The sequence below is a fragment of the Bos javanicus genome, chromosome 10 (assembly GCF_032452875.1).
Source record: "Bos javanicus breed banteng chromosome 10, ARS-OSU_banteng_1.0, whole genome shotgun sequence".
NCBI lineage: Eukaryota > Metazoa > Chordata > Mammalia > Artiodactyla > Bovidae > Bos > Bos javanicus.
In genome coordinates, this window is record NC_083877.1 from 71,403,677 (window position 1) to 71,419,268 (window position 15,592).

General features: G+C 40.0%; 1 protein-coding gene across 2 annotated transcripts in view; it reads right to left on the bottom strand.

Annotated features, from left to right (window-relative positions):
- The window catches only part of RTN1 (reticulon 1), a 248,967-nt gene that overhangs the window by 22,716 nt on the left and 210,659 nt on the right, over nt 1–15,592 (bottom strand). The window contains exon 1 of one of the 2 annotated variants that reach the window (XM_061429041.1): nt 9,131–9,534. The exons of the other annotated variant lie outside the window; for it this stretch is intronic. Within the exon in view, the coding sequence (XP_061285025.1) occupies nt 9,131–9,191 (61 nt within the window). The 5' untranslated portion in view covers nt 9,192–9,534. Of the gene's footprint in view, nt 1–9,130; nt 9,535–15,592 lie in introns of those variants that run through there. 2 annotated transcript variants of the gene reach the window in all.

Consider the following 15,592-nt stretch of genomic DNA (forward strand, 5'->3'; position numbering starts at 1 on the left):
AAACGAAATGGGAGATCAGTGACTTCTATCAATCTAATAAACAGACAGGGCTTAGTGAATTCATCTTGGTCCCCAAACCACAGGCGGGAGCTCACACTGCAGCCTGCCTGAAGCTGACTTAGAACTAGTTCAGTCAGGGGTGGAGTGGAGGATTTGAAGAATCCTAATCTCAAATGCTGAAATCAGTGCTACCCTCATTTCCATAATCTGGGCAAGAAAAGAACAATAAAACAGAAGTGATCCAAGGTTTGAATTAATAGCTAAATGGAAATAAAATTCAATGTCAAATTTCTAGGGAGAAAGCCTTTTTGTGGCAGTCCTAAGTGTTTTGGATTGGCACCTTATTTTAAATGTAAAATATTTAAGTGTAAAACATTTAAATGTAAAATTAAATGATCTAATAGTAATGCCAGTATTCAGAAAGTATTTTAAAAATGTATGAACTGAAAAGGCAGTGGTGCAGCTATTCATATTCTATTTATAAGGCAAAATGTAGATAATATAAATAGCAATAAATTGTGCACAGTTATCTGCATTATTGCACCATATTCTTAAATGCGTTTATTTATATTTCATCTTGGTCTAGAAAAGATTTCAGGTAGCACTGCACCACTTGCTATGTGACAAGTTAGTGCTCCTTTTAAAAGGCAAGATCAGAAAATGTGTGAGATTCCTGTTCACAAATGACATCAGCATTTCAACAAAAGAACTGTTGAAAAATGATATAGTGGCTCAGTTGGTAAAGAATCTGCCTGCAATGCAGGAGACCCAGGTTCGATCCCTGGGTCAGGAAGATCCCCTGGAGAAGGAAGTGGCAACCCACTCCAGTACTCTTGCCTGGAGAATCCCACTGACAGAGGAGCTGGGCAGGCTACAGTCCACTGGACTGCAGAGTTGGATACGACTATACGACTAACTTTCACTTTCACCTGACTTTTATATTTACTTTTTAGCAAGCTTCCAATAATTGACTACCTTGTGGAAAGGATTACAAGGCTAAAAAAACCTCAATTCTTTATAACTCAGTGTCTAAAGCAGTGATTATGGGACTTCCTTGGTGGCCAGTGTTTGGGACTCCACACATCCACTGCAGCGGGCATGATGTTTGAACCTTTGTTGGGGAACTAAGATCCTGAAAGCCTTATGGAGTGACCAAGAAAAACCTAATGATTATAATGAACATATCTTTTAAAAAGCCCATTACTCTGATTTTTGTTAGGTAAACAAAATATCACCACAAAAAGTTAACAAGAAGAAACAGTAGTAAACTTTTCCTACTTTATTCCCTCATTTTGCCATTAAACTAGAGAAACATAATGGAAATAGATGTAAGAAAATACTTTAAACATACACAGAGACCCTCAAAGATGACACTGTCTGGTCAACTAATCCTTGAGTTTCATTTGCCATGAAACAGTCTTCTACATAAGGTAAAATTTAAAAAGGTAATGCAGGAGCCCTGAATTCAGAGGGGAAATTGCTAAAAGATTTTTGCAGATAAGATTCCTGCAGTGATTTCATTTTCTAGGTCCTTCCTTCACATCTTTTAAATGCAGTCAAAATGACTGTCAAGAGAAAAATGCCACCATTATTTGTAGACAGTTAAGTAATTCAGTGGATGTTTTGAAAGGAAAGATACATTAAGCCTGGTGCTCCATATAGACAGTAAAAGAGCACAGCATTTAACCCACACAGGTGATCTACTCTAATCAGCTTTGGCAGAACAATGGGAAGTGAAGGATTTTACCGCCAAAGCCACAGCTAGCAACAATCTCTGGGACTTTTCTTCCATGGGACACAAAAGCAAGCACATTCTTCTAACGACTACCCTTCAGATTAGACTGGCAATGTAAACTACTTGTATGTTCATGTAAGATTTACCATTTTCCTGGACTTCGCAGCTGAATGTGATTTCTAACCACTAGGGTCACATTCCATGCTGTAAAGTTAACACAGTGATGCTCTGGCCATTGCCATCTTGGTAGAGTAAGCCTGGCAGGAAATGAACCAGTTGCTGTGCTATACTTCGTTGCTCAGTCATGTCTGACTCTTTGTGACCCCATGGACTGCAGCCCGCCAGGTTCCTCTGTCCATGGGGATTCTCCAGGCAGGAATACTGGAATGGGTTGCCATGTCCTCCTCCAGAGTCTTCCCAGCCCAGGGATTGAACCCAGGTCTTCCATGTTGCAGGTGAGTTCTTTACCATCTGAGCCACCAGGGAAGCCCTAAAGCTTCTAAAGGGTCACATTCCATGCTGTAAAGTTAACACAATGCTGCTTAGGCCATTGTCATCTTGGTAGAGTAGGCCTGGCCAGGAAATGAAACAGTAGGGCCCAGTATTTAAGATGAGGTGGTCAGCTCCTCCTGCTAAACCTCCAGCAAATGGGCTCATTTGGGATTAAAGGAAGAGATATGGTCACGTGGAGAGAACGATAGGCCTTGGGGACATGGTAGTTGAGGGAAGCACACAGAAAAATTTTCAGGAGATTGAATAATGAATGTCTTTGTGTGCTTTTTCTTTCTTTAATAAGCCTTCTGACTTGATCAAAATACAAAACGGTTCATTGGTTGGTTTGTCATCAGTCATAATTAGTCACAAAATCTTTAGTCTGAGCCATACCTTTATTAAAATCCATCACTGTATCGGAATAGAAGAGAACCATGGAGGAAGACTGCTGTTGGTTCTTTTTTTTAAACAATATATTTTAAAAACTTGACAAAAACTATAACGGCTAAAATATTTCTTGAACTGAAAAGATATGACAAGGGAAAGGAATAATCTCTCACTGTACTTTTGTTCAATTCAATAAAACATTATGTGTTCCTGACCTCCATTACCACTAGATTTGGTCTGCAGTTTGGTGAAATGATTCTGAAGGCCGAACTTAAGATAGGACTACATTTGAACTATGCCCACTGTGAAATGGGTCTAACTGTAATAAATTCTGGGGCTTCCCAGGTGGCTCAGTGGTAAAGAATCCACCTGCCAGTGTAGGACACGCAGGAGACCTGGGTTCAGTCCCTGGGTTGGGAAGATCTCCTGGAGGGGGAAATGGCAACTCATTCCAGTATTCTCACCTGGAAATCCCATGGGCAGAGCACCCTAGCAGCCTACAGTCCACAGGGAAGCAGAGTTGGATACGACTGAGCAACTAAACATGCATGTAATAAATTCTAAACATTAAACACCAGTTTGGTCAAAGAACCTGTAAGTAAGGCTTGAATTATTTTCTGCCTTTGTCAATATAAGAAATAAGAAAGAACCTAAGGATTTTCTCTTGTGAAACAATACGATAATTGCTCAGATTTAACTTCATAGCTCAAACATTTGGGGGAAATAGAACTCTATACTTCTATGTTCTAAAACTCCTAACAATCTTATTTTATTTGAAATATATTATATGAAGTTAGAATACAATTATAATTTCATGTTTTAATATAGTTATTATTATTATCCATAATATAGGCAGAAGATGGTTTTTAAAAAATTATTAATGTCAAGTTCTTAGTTTTCAAATTGTGAGCTTAATTATAAGGTAGCCATGGAACTGGAAAAGTGACAAATGTAAATATTAACACACGGTCAAGTATGCACACAACTTAGGGAACAGGTTGAGAAGGATGGGAAATTTAGTGGTGATGCAAATTTAATTAGCTTTCTGTGGATTTTAGAATTCTATTTTAAATGAACTTAAAATAGGTCAATTACTCCACAGATTTCTGTTCCTGAATGTATTAATTTTCCTAAAGATGAAAAAGAACTGAGTAAAGAACAGCATTTCAAATACTAGAAGCAAAAAGTGGGAGGGAAGGAGGCAAGGAGAGACTTTTTAAAAATGAAGGAAGGGCCTGCTGATTATGACAGGAGATTTCATCCACAACCCCTACTGATATATACTAATCATAATGCGTTGGTGATGGAGTATCAGGGACATTATTATTTTTTAATGAAAGAAATATTAATTCATGGAAATATGAGAAAAACCATAGATTTGAAGATGTAGATTTAGACTGGAATTTTTGTCAACCTTTCTTACCCATGGTGGATCTTCCTTTAAAAAAAAAACAAAACACTGCAGAGAGTCCATCTATACAGTCTAAAGCCAAAACATGTAATTAAAAAATGAGTCTACACCATTGATGCTTATCATAGTTTTTCCCTTAATTTTAGTAAGGAATAGCTCATAACACAAAGAAACATGTATTTGAAGTCGAGCAATTCTTTCATGTCAGTTTCTTCCTGACATTAAATTATTTCAGATACTTTTTAAGATATGTACAATCTTATTTAATAAAAACTGCTTTTGTTCTCTACCTAGTCCTCTAGGTTCATTTTATATGGTATATATATATTGGAAGATATTCAACAAATATTAACATTAATCAACCCTAGATGGAAGGGCTTTGGGTGATTTGTGGCTTTCATTTGAAACTCTCTTTGTTGAAATGGAAATTTTCAAAATGCACATGTATTATTTTTAGAAAACCAAAAAAGCCACTATTTTCTCCCCAAATTTTGAAATATTCCTTTAAAAAATTCTCTTGAAAGTGATTATACATTGTGAAAAAGGAGAATTTTATTTTTCAGTGAAGTAATAACTACCTACGTTTGAGTTTTATTTCATTAAAAACAAATCACTAGATCATCAGCTAAGAAAGTTTTCCCACTAGATCTCTTTAGAATCTGAGAGAGAGAATTTGAAAATGAAATTATTTATGCTGTAAAGTTCGCACAAGTGTTCTAATAATACTGAACCTAAATAAAATGCTGAATGATTGGGACTGGTCTATCTTTATGTTTGTATGTAAAATTGTCTTTATTAATTGCCATTTTCAAAATACAAGCATACAATTCAATTCCTATGGCTAAAACAGACATTTCCTCTGTATTTGGGGAGGCGTGGGCATTCTGAACTAGCACCTTTGAGAACAGACTACCCTCAACACTGTTTTCACAGAGAACTATAGGTCAGCATAAAGTTTTCAAAATACTTTATTTTCTAACAAAATGAGAAATATGTGAGATTATATTCTCTGGAAGGTGCGTCACCCTTCAATATTTTACAGTATTTTAGGGGAATCTGTTAAGTACAAAATGCTGCCACATATAGTAAGTGGGAGCTATTAGTCTCAACTTCCCACATCCAAGTGTCCTGCCCATGAAACTGTCAAAAGCAGTGATACTTGGGAAACAAAAAAAAGCAATCTTCAGAGTACAAGTGAAATGATATGAATGAGTGGTTTGGTCAAACTTTGTTCCCCTGCCACAGTACCATTTGGATTCAGGTAGTATAGTAGAGTGGTCAAAAGAGCAGACTGCTCTGCATTTGGGACTCATTAAGTCCTAGCACAAATTACTAGCCATCTCAACCTTAAAACCCCATTTCCTCCTCTATAAAATGTTGTGTTAGTTGCTCAGTTGTGTCCGACTCTTTGCGACCCCACGGACTGTAGCCTGCCAGGCTCTTTTGTCCATGGAATTCTCCAGGCAAGAATACTGGAGTGGGTAGCCATTCCTTTCTCCAGAGGATCTTCCCAAGCCAGGGATCGAACCCGGGTTTCTTGCACTGCAGGCAGATTCTTTACTGTTTGAGCCACCAGGGAAGTGAGAGTAAAATAATAATCTCAGAAAGATATGAGATTAAGATCTGTAACAAGAGTTTAGGACAATGACCAACACATGGATAATAATGATGGAGAATTTTTAATGATGAGTTCATGATGATGATGATGACAACAATGGTGTAAATTGATCAAAATCACTGATTCAACTGCTCAACATTGCTTTGTCTTTAAAGAGATAAGCTGTGTGAAAATATCTTGGAAGGGGTAAAGGAGAGTTCACTTTCTGAAACTCAGCATTAGTGAAAGAGGCAGTGTGTGAGATGGGAAGAGTTCAGGATTTTCGGTCACAGTCACCTTTTCATTACCCCACTTGTCACTTAAAGAAAAACTTTGGGCAAGTCACATAACCTCTTTGAGCCTCATGTTGTTCAAGAGTAAACTGAAAAGCTCAAATGAGAAGACGTTTGGCAAAATGAAAGGTATGTAAATGGGAGGGGTTTTTAGCACGCCCCTACTCCCTAGATAATTCTTTACATGTTTAGAAAAACCATTGAGGAAGAAGCCATCTACTTTGGAGGCAGATGGTAGAGTAGAAGAATCAAAGGGCTTTGGAGTCAGACAGCCTCAGCTTGAATCTGGCCTCTGGCGTTACCAGCTGTGTGCGCTGGCAAGAAGCCTCAGTTCATCACTTCTAAAATGGGATAATAATAAAACTCACACATCATAGGATTCATGAAGATTAACTGCAATGATACGAGTAAAATAGTAAAAGTGCCCAATAAATGTTAATATTTAACAGTAATAACTAGTAATCTGAAGAATCCCAGGTTTATTGCCACATATTATTAGGTTATTGTCTTATGTCATCTTCACTGAGCAGATTGGGCTTTGGTTTATAATAAATTGGGTATGAATATCATTTTTTTTAATGGAAGCAGAATCTGTGTAATGTAGTATAATGTGGAATTTAGTCTCTCTTTAAACATTCTTGTCTACAGCTAAAATCATATATATTAATAAAATAAATATAAGCTTCCTTTTGCATGTATACTATAGTTTTTAGGACACATTGTATTAGTTTCAGTAGAGTCTTCCTGACATACCTAATGAACTACAATTTCTCTGTGGAATTGTTTAATAATATGGAGGAAGCCTGGGGCTCCCTTTATTCCCTTTTCCAAGCAAAACCTTCACTTCTCACTATTTCTGGAGGACATTATCCCCAATGTTATACTGACTTCTTTTAACTACATTCACAGCTGCTCTTGTATCAAACCCATTTCATCATTTGTATACTAGATGTGCTGGTCTATGGATTGGGCTAAGAATTATTACACATGAGTGGTTTCAACCCCGATTACGTGTTAAACTCATGTGAGAGCTTTTGAAAAATACTGATGCTTGGCTCAATGGAATCAGAACCTCTAGGGGTGGGGCACAGGAATCCTTTGTGTTTTTTTAAAGCTTCCCAGGTGATACTAATATGCAGCCAGTGTTAAGAACAGCTTTTTTTATATAATTAGAGAACTAAAATGAAGATACACTTAAAATACTAAACAAGAATCTTATTGTAGATTTTAATTTAGATGAAAGTTCTCCTAGTGGGGAGAAACAGGAATAATTTACTTATAATTCCTCTTTTATGCCTATAAACCCACCCATCCAGTTATCAGTCAATTTTCAGGATAATGGCTTTGTTCTATCTGACAAAAGGAAATCAATGGTACTGAAGATTACCAAAGGTCACAGAGTATAAAAGACCCTCAATGATCCTGCATTAATCTTCATAAACAGCTGTACACTGCAAATGAAAATAACAGTCTTTAATGGACAAATTACAGCATTTTGTGTTGTTTTCTGATTATAAATGTCCTTATTTTTAACCCCCCAGTGAAAATGTCAACAGAGGCAAAACACATAGGATTATGATGAAACAGTGTCTCAGATCTGACACATATTATAAAATTTGACACTTCTGCCACCTACTTTTGGTAAGAATAGAGGAAATCTGTAAGAATAATCTTAAAAAACCAACTTTATATCCAACTAAACTTGGTATTCTATCAAGCCACAGATATCCATTGAGTGTGTATTTGGAATAAACTGGATGAGTCTAAACATGTAGCAAGAATGAAATGTTACCAAGAATTTTCACAGCTGGCTTCTGTATAAAACATATGCCAGGTCATGTAGTTACCATCATTCTCTAAAAGGATGCCCCTGAATGGCCATACATTTCTTGTTTCCTCGCTTTTAAATTTATTAGGTCCTTTTATTCACTTTTGATAGTTGTATTTCCAATAGATCCAAATAATTTGAACTAGACGATTGCATTTTATGTCTCTGCCACCCAACTAACAAATAAGAGGCAGAGGAAATATGCTCTTAATTCTGAGGTTCATGTTTACTTTTTCTTTGCTTAAAAAATTTACCAAAGAAAAACTCTATGGGGATGGTAACATCCCATTCTTTTTGTGATACAATATTACAAGAGAAAGGTGCCTTTTTTTTTTTTTTTTAATCAGCTTCTGCTCCAGAGTATTCTTGGTCCCCTGAGGGATGCTGCAACCCTGCAGGTTAAGTCAAACGCACCTTCTTCAGAACCATTTGTTAAACATTAAAAGACACTTCATATTACAAACATCCAAGTTTACAACACATAATTCATTCTTGCAAAATCTCCCTTTCTCCTAGTAATCTCAAACTGAGGAAGGTGAAGGAGAGAATCTTAATGCAACAAAGGCGAGATGGAGATGTGTGAAGTATGAGGCTGAATAAAAATGGCTGAAAAGCAATCCAAGCGAGGCTGGAGGGTGGCCACACCCAGTGCTAATATGGACTGTTTCAAAATAAATCTGTTATATCAGAGAGCAACTGGCACTGTTTTTTAATTTCCCTCCATTTGTTCCAGATATACCCATTATTAATGAACAGTAGTTACAAGTTACCCTAATGACAGACAAAAAAACCCCGAAATATTTCAAAGTGAATCATCCTAATATGTGTCTACGCCATCATATTTTCAGGATTTTGAGAGCTATTCTGCATTTCCAGTTTCCTTTGTGTGACCACAAATAATAACCCTAAAATGGGTGTGTCCCTCTTAAAAGGATGCACTAGAGCCCACTCAGTTAACGGTTCTACTAGATTTCAATCCTTAGGCACAAATTAAATGTACTGGGATACATGGAACAATAAGAAAGCATTTTAACTCCGGGAAAAAGAAGAGATTAAACACATACTGAACGTTTAGCGGAACCCAAAAGAGCTCCAGGAGGAGGCAAAAGATGCATTATTTAAAACAGTAGCCTGACAACAAGAAAACAAAGGGGTGGGGGTGGGGGATTTTTTTTTTTTTTAAGATGGGAAAAGTAAAAAACAAAAACAAAAAACCAAACACCATCCACTCTGATTTTTGACATAACAAGTTTACTCCCCCCGCAACAGAAAGCTCTTGGGTATAAAGCATGCATAGGTCCCACAGGTGAAATGATGCACAATGGCTGATTCCGGGTCCCGGGTTCCCGTGCGCCGCAGGCATGCACTACTGAAATAAAGAGAATACCCTGACTTTTCCAGTTGCTCCAAACACAATCCATCTTGGTGGAATCGGCGGTGGCCTGCATCGTGCGCGCTTTGAGGGCTCGCCGTTGCTGTCCTCGGGGGCGCTGAGCGGGCACTCAGGCGTCGGTGCCCCGGCTGCAGCGCTGCTCCCGGTGGCCGCGGCTGCAGACAGACTGAGGCTGCACCAGCCGGCGTGCACGGCGAGGGGCGGGCGCGGCGCGGGCGCCGCAGTCTCCGCGGCAGCGAATCAGCGCGGTGCGGTGCGGATCAGCCTGCGCGCCCGGTGATGCGGGTGCCGCTAGACTCCAGAGCAGAGGCTCGCTGCCCTGGAGATGTTTAAAGCCAGTCCCACCCGGGAGGTGCAAAAGCTGACCAGGGGTGGGGAGTTTGAGAGAAGGAGGAGAAAGGGCCAAAGGTAGGAATGAGAGCAGAACACGCGGGCTGTTTCTGGGTCTTACTGGCATGGTGCATTTTCTAGAAATGTCTTAGAAACCCAAGAACTTGACGATGGCAGTACAAACCTCAGGCTTTCAGCATCATATCCCCTAAATGTCCGCAACGCTCATTCACCTCCCCCCACCCAGCCTCCAATTCTTTACATTCTGGCCACACTTTAATTGCTTGACATCTTCCAGACAATTAACAGTCTTTCCCTCTTTTAGAACAGCCCATGGCTATCCAAAACCTTCCCTGGCAAGCCGCAACCATTGCAAAGAAACCCTGGAGGTTTAGTGTCTCTTCTCAGCTCTGCTTGTGGGTTGAATGAATATTCGACAATGTCTGAATGTGGTGCCAGTAGGTTGGGATCAAAGCCTCTGGACTCTGGCACATGGAGTAATTAGTAATATAGTAATCTCGGCTATAGTGACACGCCGAGAGTGGTCAGTCGTGGGGACTTCCAAACAGAGATCAGGAAGCAAAGGGCCTGCTTCCTCAACAGCGTCATATTTGGGGCTGAGTGTTAGGGGATGATGGATGTGAGTGGTATGCATAATTCGGGAGATAAAGTTGATTTCCAAGCCCAGTGATTCAAGGGTTTCAGGTGTCCCCACTTACAATGTGAATGTCAATTGGAGGAGCAGAACAATGTGTTGTTGTTCAGTTACTCAGTTGTGTCTGACTCTTTGTGACTCCATGGACTACTGCACACCAGGCTTCCCTGTCCTTCACTATCTCCCAGTGTTTGCTCAAACTTGTGTCCAATGAATCAGTGATGCCATTCAACCATCTCATCTTCTGTTACCCTCTTCTCCTCCTGCCTTCAATCTTTCCCAGCATCAGGGTCTTTTCCAATGAGTCAGCTCTTCGCATCAGGTGGCCAAAGTATTGGAGCTTCAGCTTCAGCACCAGTCCTTCCAATGAATATTCAGGATTCATTTCCTTTAGGATTGACTGTTTTGATCTCCTTGCTGTCCAAGAGACTCTCAAGAGCCTTCTCCAACTCCACAGTTCAAAAGCATCAATTTTTTTTTCGCTCAGCCTTCTTCATTGTCCAACTCTCACATCCGTACATGACTACTGGAAAAACCATAGCTTGACCATACAGATTTTTGTCAGCAGTGGGTGGTGACCTACTTTTCAAATTTTAGCATGAATGCTTTATCAGATTACTTTCCAAGGCAGTTGAGAGAATGGACAGGGGATAGGTATGTTTTGATGAGGAAAAGGTAGAAATAGCACAGAGAAATGACTGGAATTTAGGCATTTTCTGGGGAAAGTCCTGGTAGAAGGGACCCTTGAGGAGACAAGACATAGCATGAAGACAAAGATGCCTTGGGGACCAAAGGGGTTTATAGAAGGAAGAGCTCCCACTTCCATTTGTTGTAGCATGGCCTTATCCATTGTATAGAATTTCTCTCCCTCATGGAGAAGTGGAGCCTCCATAATTCCTCTGCAGCTCCCAGATGCGTTCCTTCCCAGACCCAAATATGCATTTGTACATGCTGTGCCAGCGAGAGCCTAAGGACCTAATCTCAAGGTTACGCTTCTGGAAATGATTTACCTTTCATTTTATGAAGCATATACACTTTAAAATATGATCCTTAGAATCATGAATGTTCCTTTTAGAATAAAAGCTTCCAGAGAAACCAGCTAAGCCTCTGCATATCTCTGTAACACATCTGGAATTATTCTTAAGGAAGTTTAAGAAGAATGACTTCAGCAGGATGATTCGGCACTTCTGGGCATCCTAAGTCTCCTATAAAAGTGGGGTTGTCAGAGCTCCCATTTGGCTGATGAGAAGGAGGAACAGTGACCACATGATTACAAAGCACTTTTCAAACTGACTTGCTCTGGAGGTGTTAGTGACTTTGTTATATTTATACTTCCTACTGTCCTCCCACAATTTTTTCATCATCATGGTCATGATTGGGAATTCAGTCAGCAAAATACTGAAAAGATTGGGACCTGATGATGAATGCTCACTGCATGATGTGGAGCTGGACACACTGCAAAAAGGTAGGGACAAGACTCAGAAGGAGAGAGAAAGGGTTGCCCGGTGGGTTGTTGCTGTCCTGGCCACTTTTCAGCTGGAAACCTTTGGAGCCTTGGCCACTAGGAGGCACTGCCTGTCCAATGATAGCCCCAGGCATTAGCCTTAACACAGAAGGTGCCCCAGGTATCTTGAACGGTGAGTGTTCACAGTCACATTACTGGAGCCAGTGTGTGGCTCTGACAGTCAGTACTGAGCAGCAGCATGTCCCTAGCAAGGACGAGTAGGCAGAGGCAAGCTCTCCCTCAGGTGTCGGGTAGTTGTGTCAGAATCCTTAGGCCATGAGTTTTCACTGGCCACAAAGCTGACCTTGGAATGTCAGCTTAGCTGAAAGACCACATTCTTTTCAGTCATGCTAAACCTGGAAAGAGAAGCTTGATGGCACCCGAAAAATCAATACAACAGTTTGACAGCTGAAGACTGAGGAGGTAAGATGTCTGATGTCACAGACAGAGATGCACACTAGTAAGAACTGAGGGTTTTCTATTAATGCCCAGGTGCTTAGGAGAAGCACAAATGATCTTATTAAAGGAAAATCAGGCAGAAGAGTACAAACTTGACAGGGGATGTGGGTGTTAGATCCACTTGTGTCACAAACTTTAGTTCTGTGGCTTTCAACAAGTCATTTATCATCTGAACCTCTCTCTCATAACATACACATGAATTACAGATTCAGACGTTTGTTTCTATGAAGTAATAAGAATTTGTTTCCCATAGACATTGCAAATGGGTGCTTTCTTTGCATAAGTGCACACAAAGTATTAATTGAAAGCTCTTGGCAAGGTCAAAATGATAGAATGGGTAGAAAAGATATGTAAATTGTCCTTTAGCAGTGAAAGAAAACAGAAAGCAAAATAAAGCTTGCTGAAAGCGGGCAGGAACTGCCTCTGTCTTTAAACCAGGAGAGAACAGACGGGCTTTGTATGCAGCCAGCTTAGAACTCGGTTTAGGTACTGCCAGGAAGGGAAGTGATTTCTTTAGTTTTCAGGATGAAATCGTGCATTAGTCTATTATAGGGAAAAGCAAAGGAGCCAAGTTTTGTAACCTCATCCCAGATCTAGATGAATGTTGAAGGCTACCACGTCCAGAATGGCCGTATAGTGTTTGTCTACTATAGCGTCAGGATTTATACTGATGAGACTCAATAGCACCTGCATTGATACACTTATTTAAGGAACATGTACCAAGCACCAACTATATTCCAGATACTGCTCTAAGCATAAAGCAAAGTTCCTACCCTTAAGAAGTTATATGCCAGTGTGTATGGGAGGAGCAGAAAATAATAAAAGAAGTAAATACTGTATATATTTAACTTGTTGAGGAGTGTACTGGGGAAAATAAAGCAGGTAAAAGAGGATAGCAAAGGATGTGGGTGGACATTTGCTATTTTATAATGAGAGTCTGTGAAGGCCTAACTCGTGGTAAAATTAGAGTAGACACCTAAGGGAAGAAAGGAGAAAGCCATTAACATGTATGGGAGAAGAGTATTCACAGATGAACTCAATTTTCAGAACAGAATGTAACAGCTAGTAAACTATATCAAGCATTCTCATAGAACTCCCTGGTTTTTTTAGGCTCAGAAGTGCAGCAATCGAAATAAAAGGCACAAAACCAAAAAAATACTTCATTATAATTGAAGAACACTAAGAACTATGTTCTATGCCATATGGAATAAGGAAATTTAAAGGAAAAACCAATTTGGTACATAACCCACTGTACCAAAACACTGCATGAATTGTCTTCAATTCAAATAAGAGGTTAGCAGTTGTTATTTTCCAGGTGCTTTATCTTGTGGTATGCACTGATGTTTAGTTGTTACAAGATCCCTATGAGGTAGACAGTATTTCCTTTCATTTTCTTTATTCATTCATTCATTCAATCTACAACTGTTTATGGAGCCCACACTAAGTGCCTGTCTCTGTAAATACAAAGGGAACTGCCTACTGGGACTTGAGTTTATTGGAGGGAAATTTACATATAAATAGATAAATGCAATCAGTGGATTGTGTGAACAGGAAACCAGGGGTACACAGAGTTCTTGGGGGCAGAGGTTTCAGGAAAGGCTTCAGAGAATAGGTGACAATTAAGCTAAGTTATGAGTAAGAAATGTATCAGCAGTTTGAGTGATGGGCTTTCCTGGCAGACAGAAGTGGAAACTTAATTTCAGAAATGTGTAGAGCCAGACTGTGACAGCCCTGAGTAGTAATACTGTCAATAGATGAGGGAGACCCAGCAGGATTTTAAGCAGAGGAGTGACATGGGAAGTGGCATAATTTATCCAAATTTGGCTGAGAAGTTTCCAGAATCGACTCTTGCTGTGCAGTCACTAAGTCATGTCTGACTCTGCAACCTCATACACTGCAGCTCACCGGACTTCCTTGTCCTTTACTATCTCCTGGAGTTTGCTCAAATTCATGTCCATTGAGTCGGTGATGCTATCTAACCATCTTATCCTCTGTTGCCTCCTGCTCCTTTTGCCTTCAATCATTTCCATCATCAAGGTCTTTTCCAATGAGTCAGCCCTTCTCATTAGGTGGCCAACGTCCTGGAGCTTTAATGCCAGCATCAGTCCTTCCAATAAATATTTAGGGTATTCAGGGTTGGTTTCCTTTAGGATTGGTTTGATCTCCTTGTAGTCCAAGGACTCTCAAGAGTCTTCTCCAACACCACAATTCAAAAGCATCAATTGTTCGGCACTCAGCTTTTTTTATGGTCCAATTCTCACATCCATACATGACTATTGGAAAAATCATACCTTTGACTATATGGACCTTTGTTGGCAACGTGATGTCTCTGCTTTTAAATATGCTGCTCAGGTTTGTCATAGCTTTCCTTCCAAGGAGCAAGTGTCTTTTAATTTCACGGCTGCAGTCACGGTCTGCAGTGATTTTGGAGCCCAAGAAAATAAAGTCTGTCACTGTTTCCACTTTTTCCTGTTCTATTTGCCATGAAGTGATGGGACCAGATGCCATGATCTTAGCTTTTTGAATGTTGATTTTCAAGCCAGACTTCTCACTCTCTTCTTTCACTCTCTTTAAGAGGCTCTTAAGATCCTTTTCACCTCTGCCATTAGGGTGATATCATCTGCATATCTGAGGTTGTTGATATTTCTTTCAGCAATCTTGATTTCAGCTTGTGATTCATCCAGCCTGGCATTTCACAAGATGTACTCTGCACAGAAGTTTAATAAGCAGGGTGACAATATATAGCCTTGTCATACTCCTTTCCCAATTTTGAACCAGTCCATTGTTCCATGTCCAGTTCTATTGCTTCTTGACCTGCATACAGGTTTCTCAGGAGGCAGGTAAAGTGACCTGTTATTCCCATCTCTTTTGTCCACAGTTTGTTGTGATTCACACAGTCAAAGGCTTTAGCACAGTCATCGAAGCAGATGTTTTTCTGGAATTCTCTTGCTTTTTCTATGATCCAATGGATGTTGGCAATTTGATCTATGGTTCCTCTTCCTTTTCTAAATCTAGCTTGTACATCTGCAAGTTCTTGGTTCACGTATTGCTGAAGCCTAGCTTGAAGGATTTTTAGTATAATCTTGCTGCTGCTGCTCCTAAGTCGCTTGTCATGTCTGACTCTGTGCGACCCCATAGATGGCAGCCCACCAGACTCCCCCGTCCCTGGGATTTTCCAGGCAAGAACACTGGAGTGGAGTGAAGCCATTTCCTTCTCCAATGCATAAAAGTGAAAAGTGAAAGTGAAGTTGCTCAGTTGTGTCTGACTCTTCGCAACCCCATGGACTGCAGCCTACCAGGCTCCTCCGTCCATAGGATTTTCCAGGCAACAGTACTAGAGTGGGTTGACATTGCCTCCTCCGATAATCTTGCTAGCATATGAAATGACCACAATTGTGTGATAGTTAGAACATTCTTTGGCATTGCCCTTCTTTGGGATTGGAATGAAAACTGACCTTTTCCAGTCCTGTGGCTACTTACTGAGTTTTCCAAATTTGCTGGCATATTG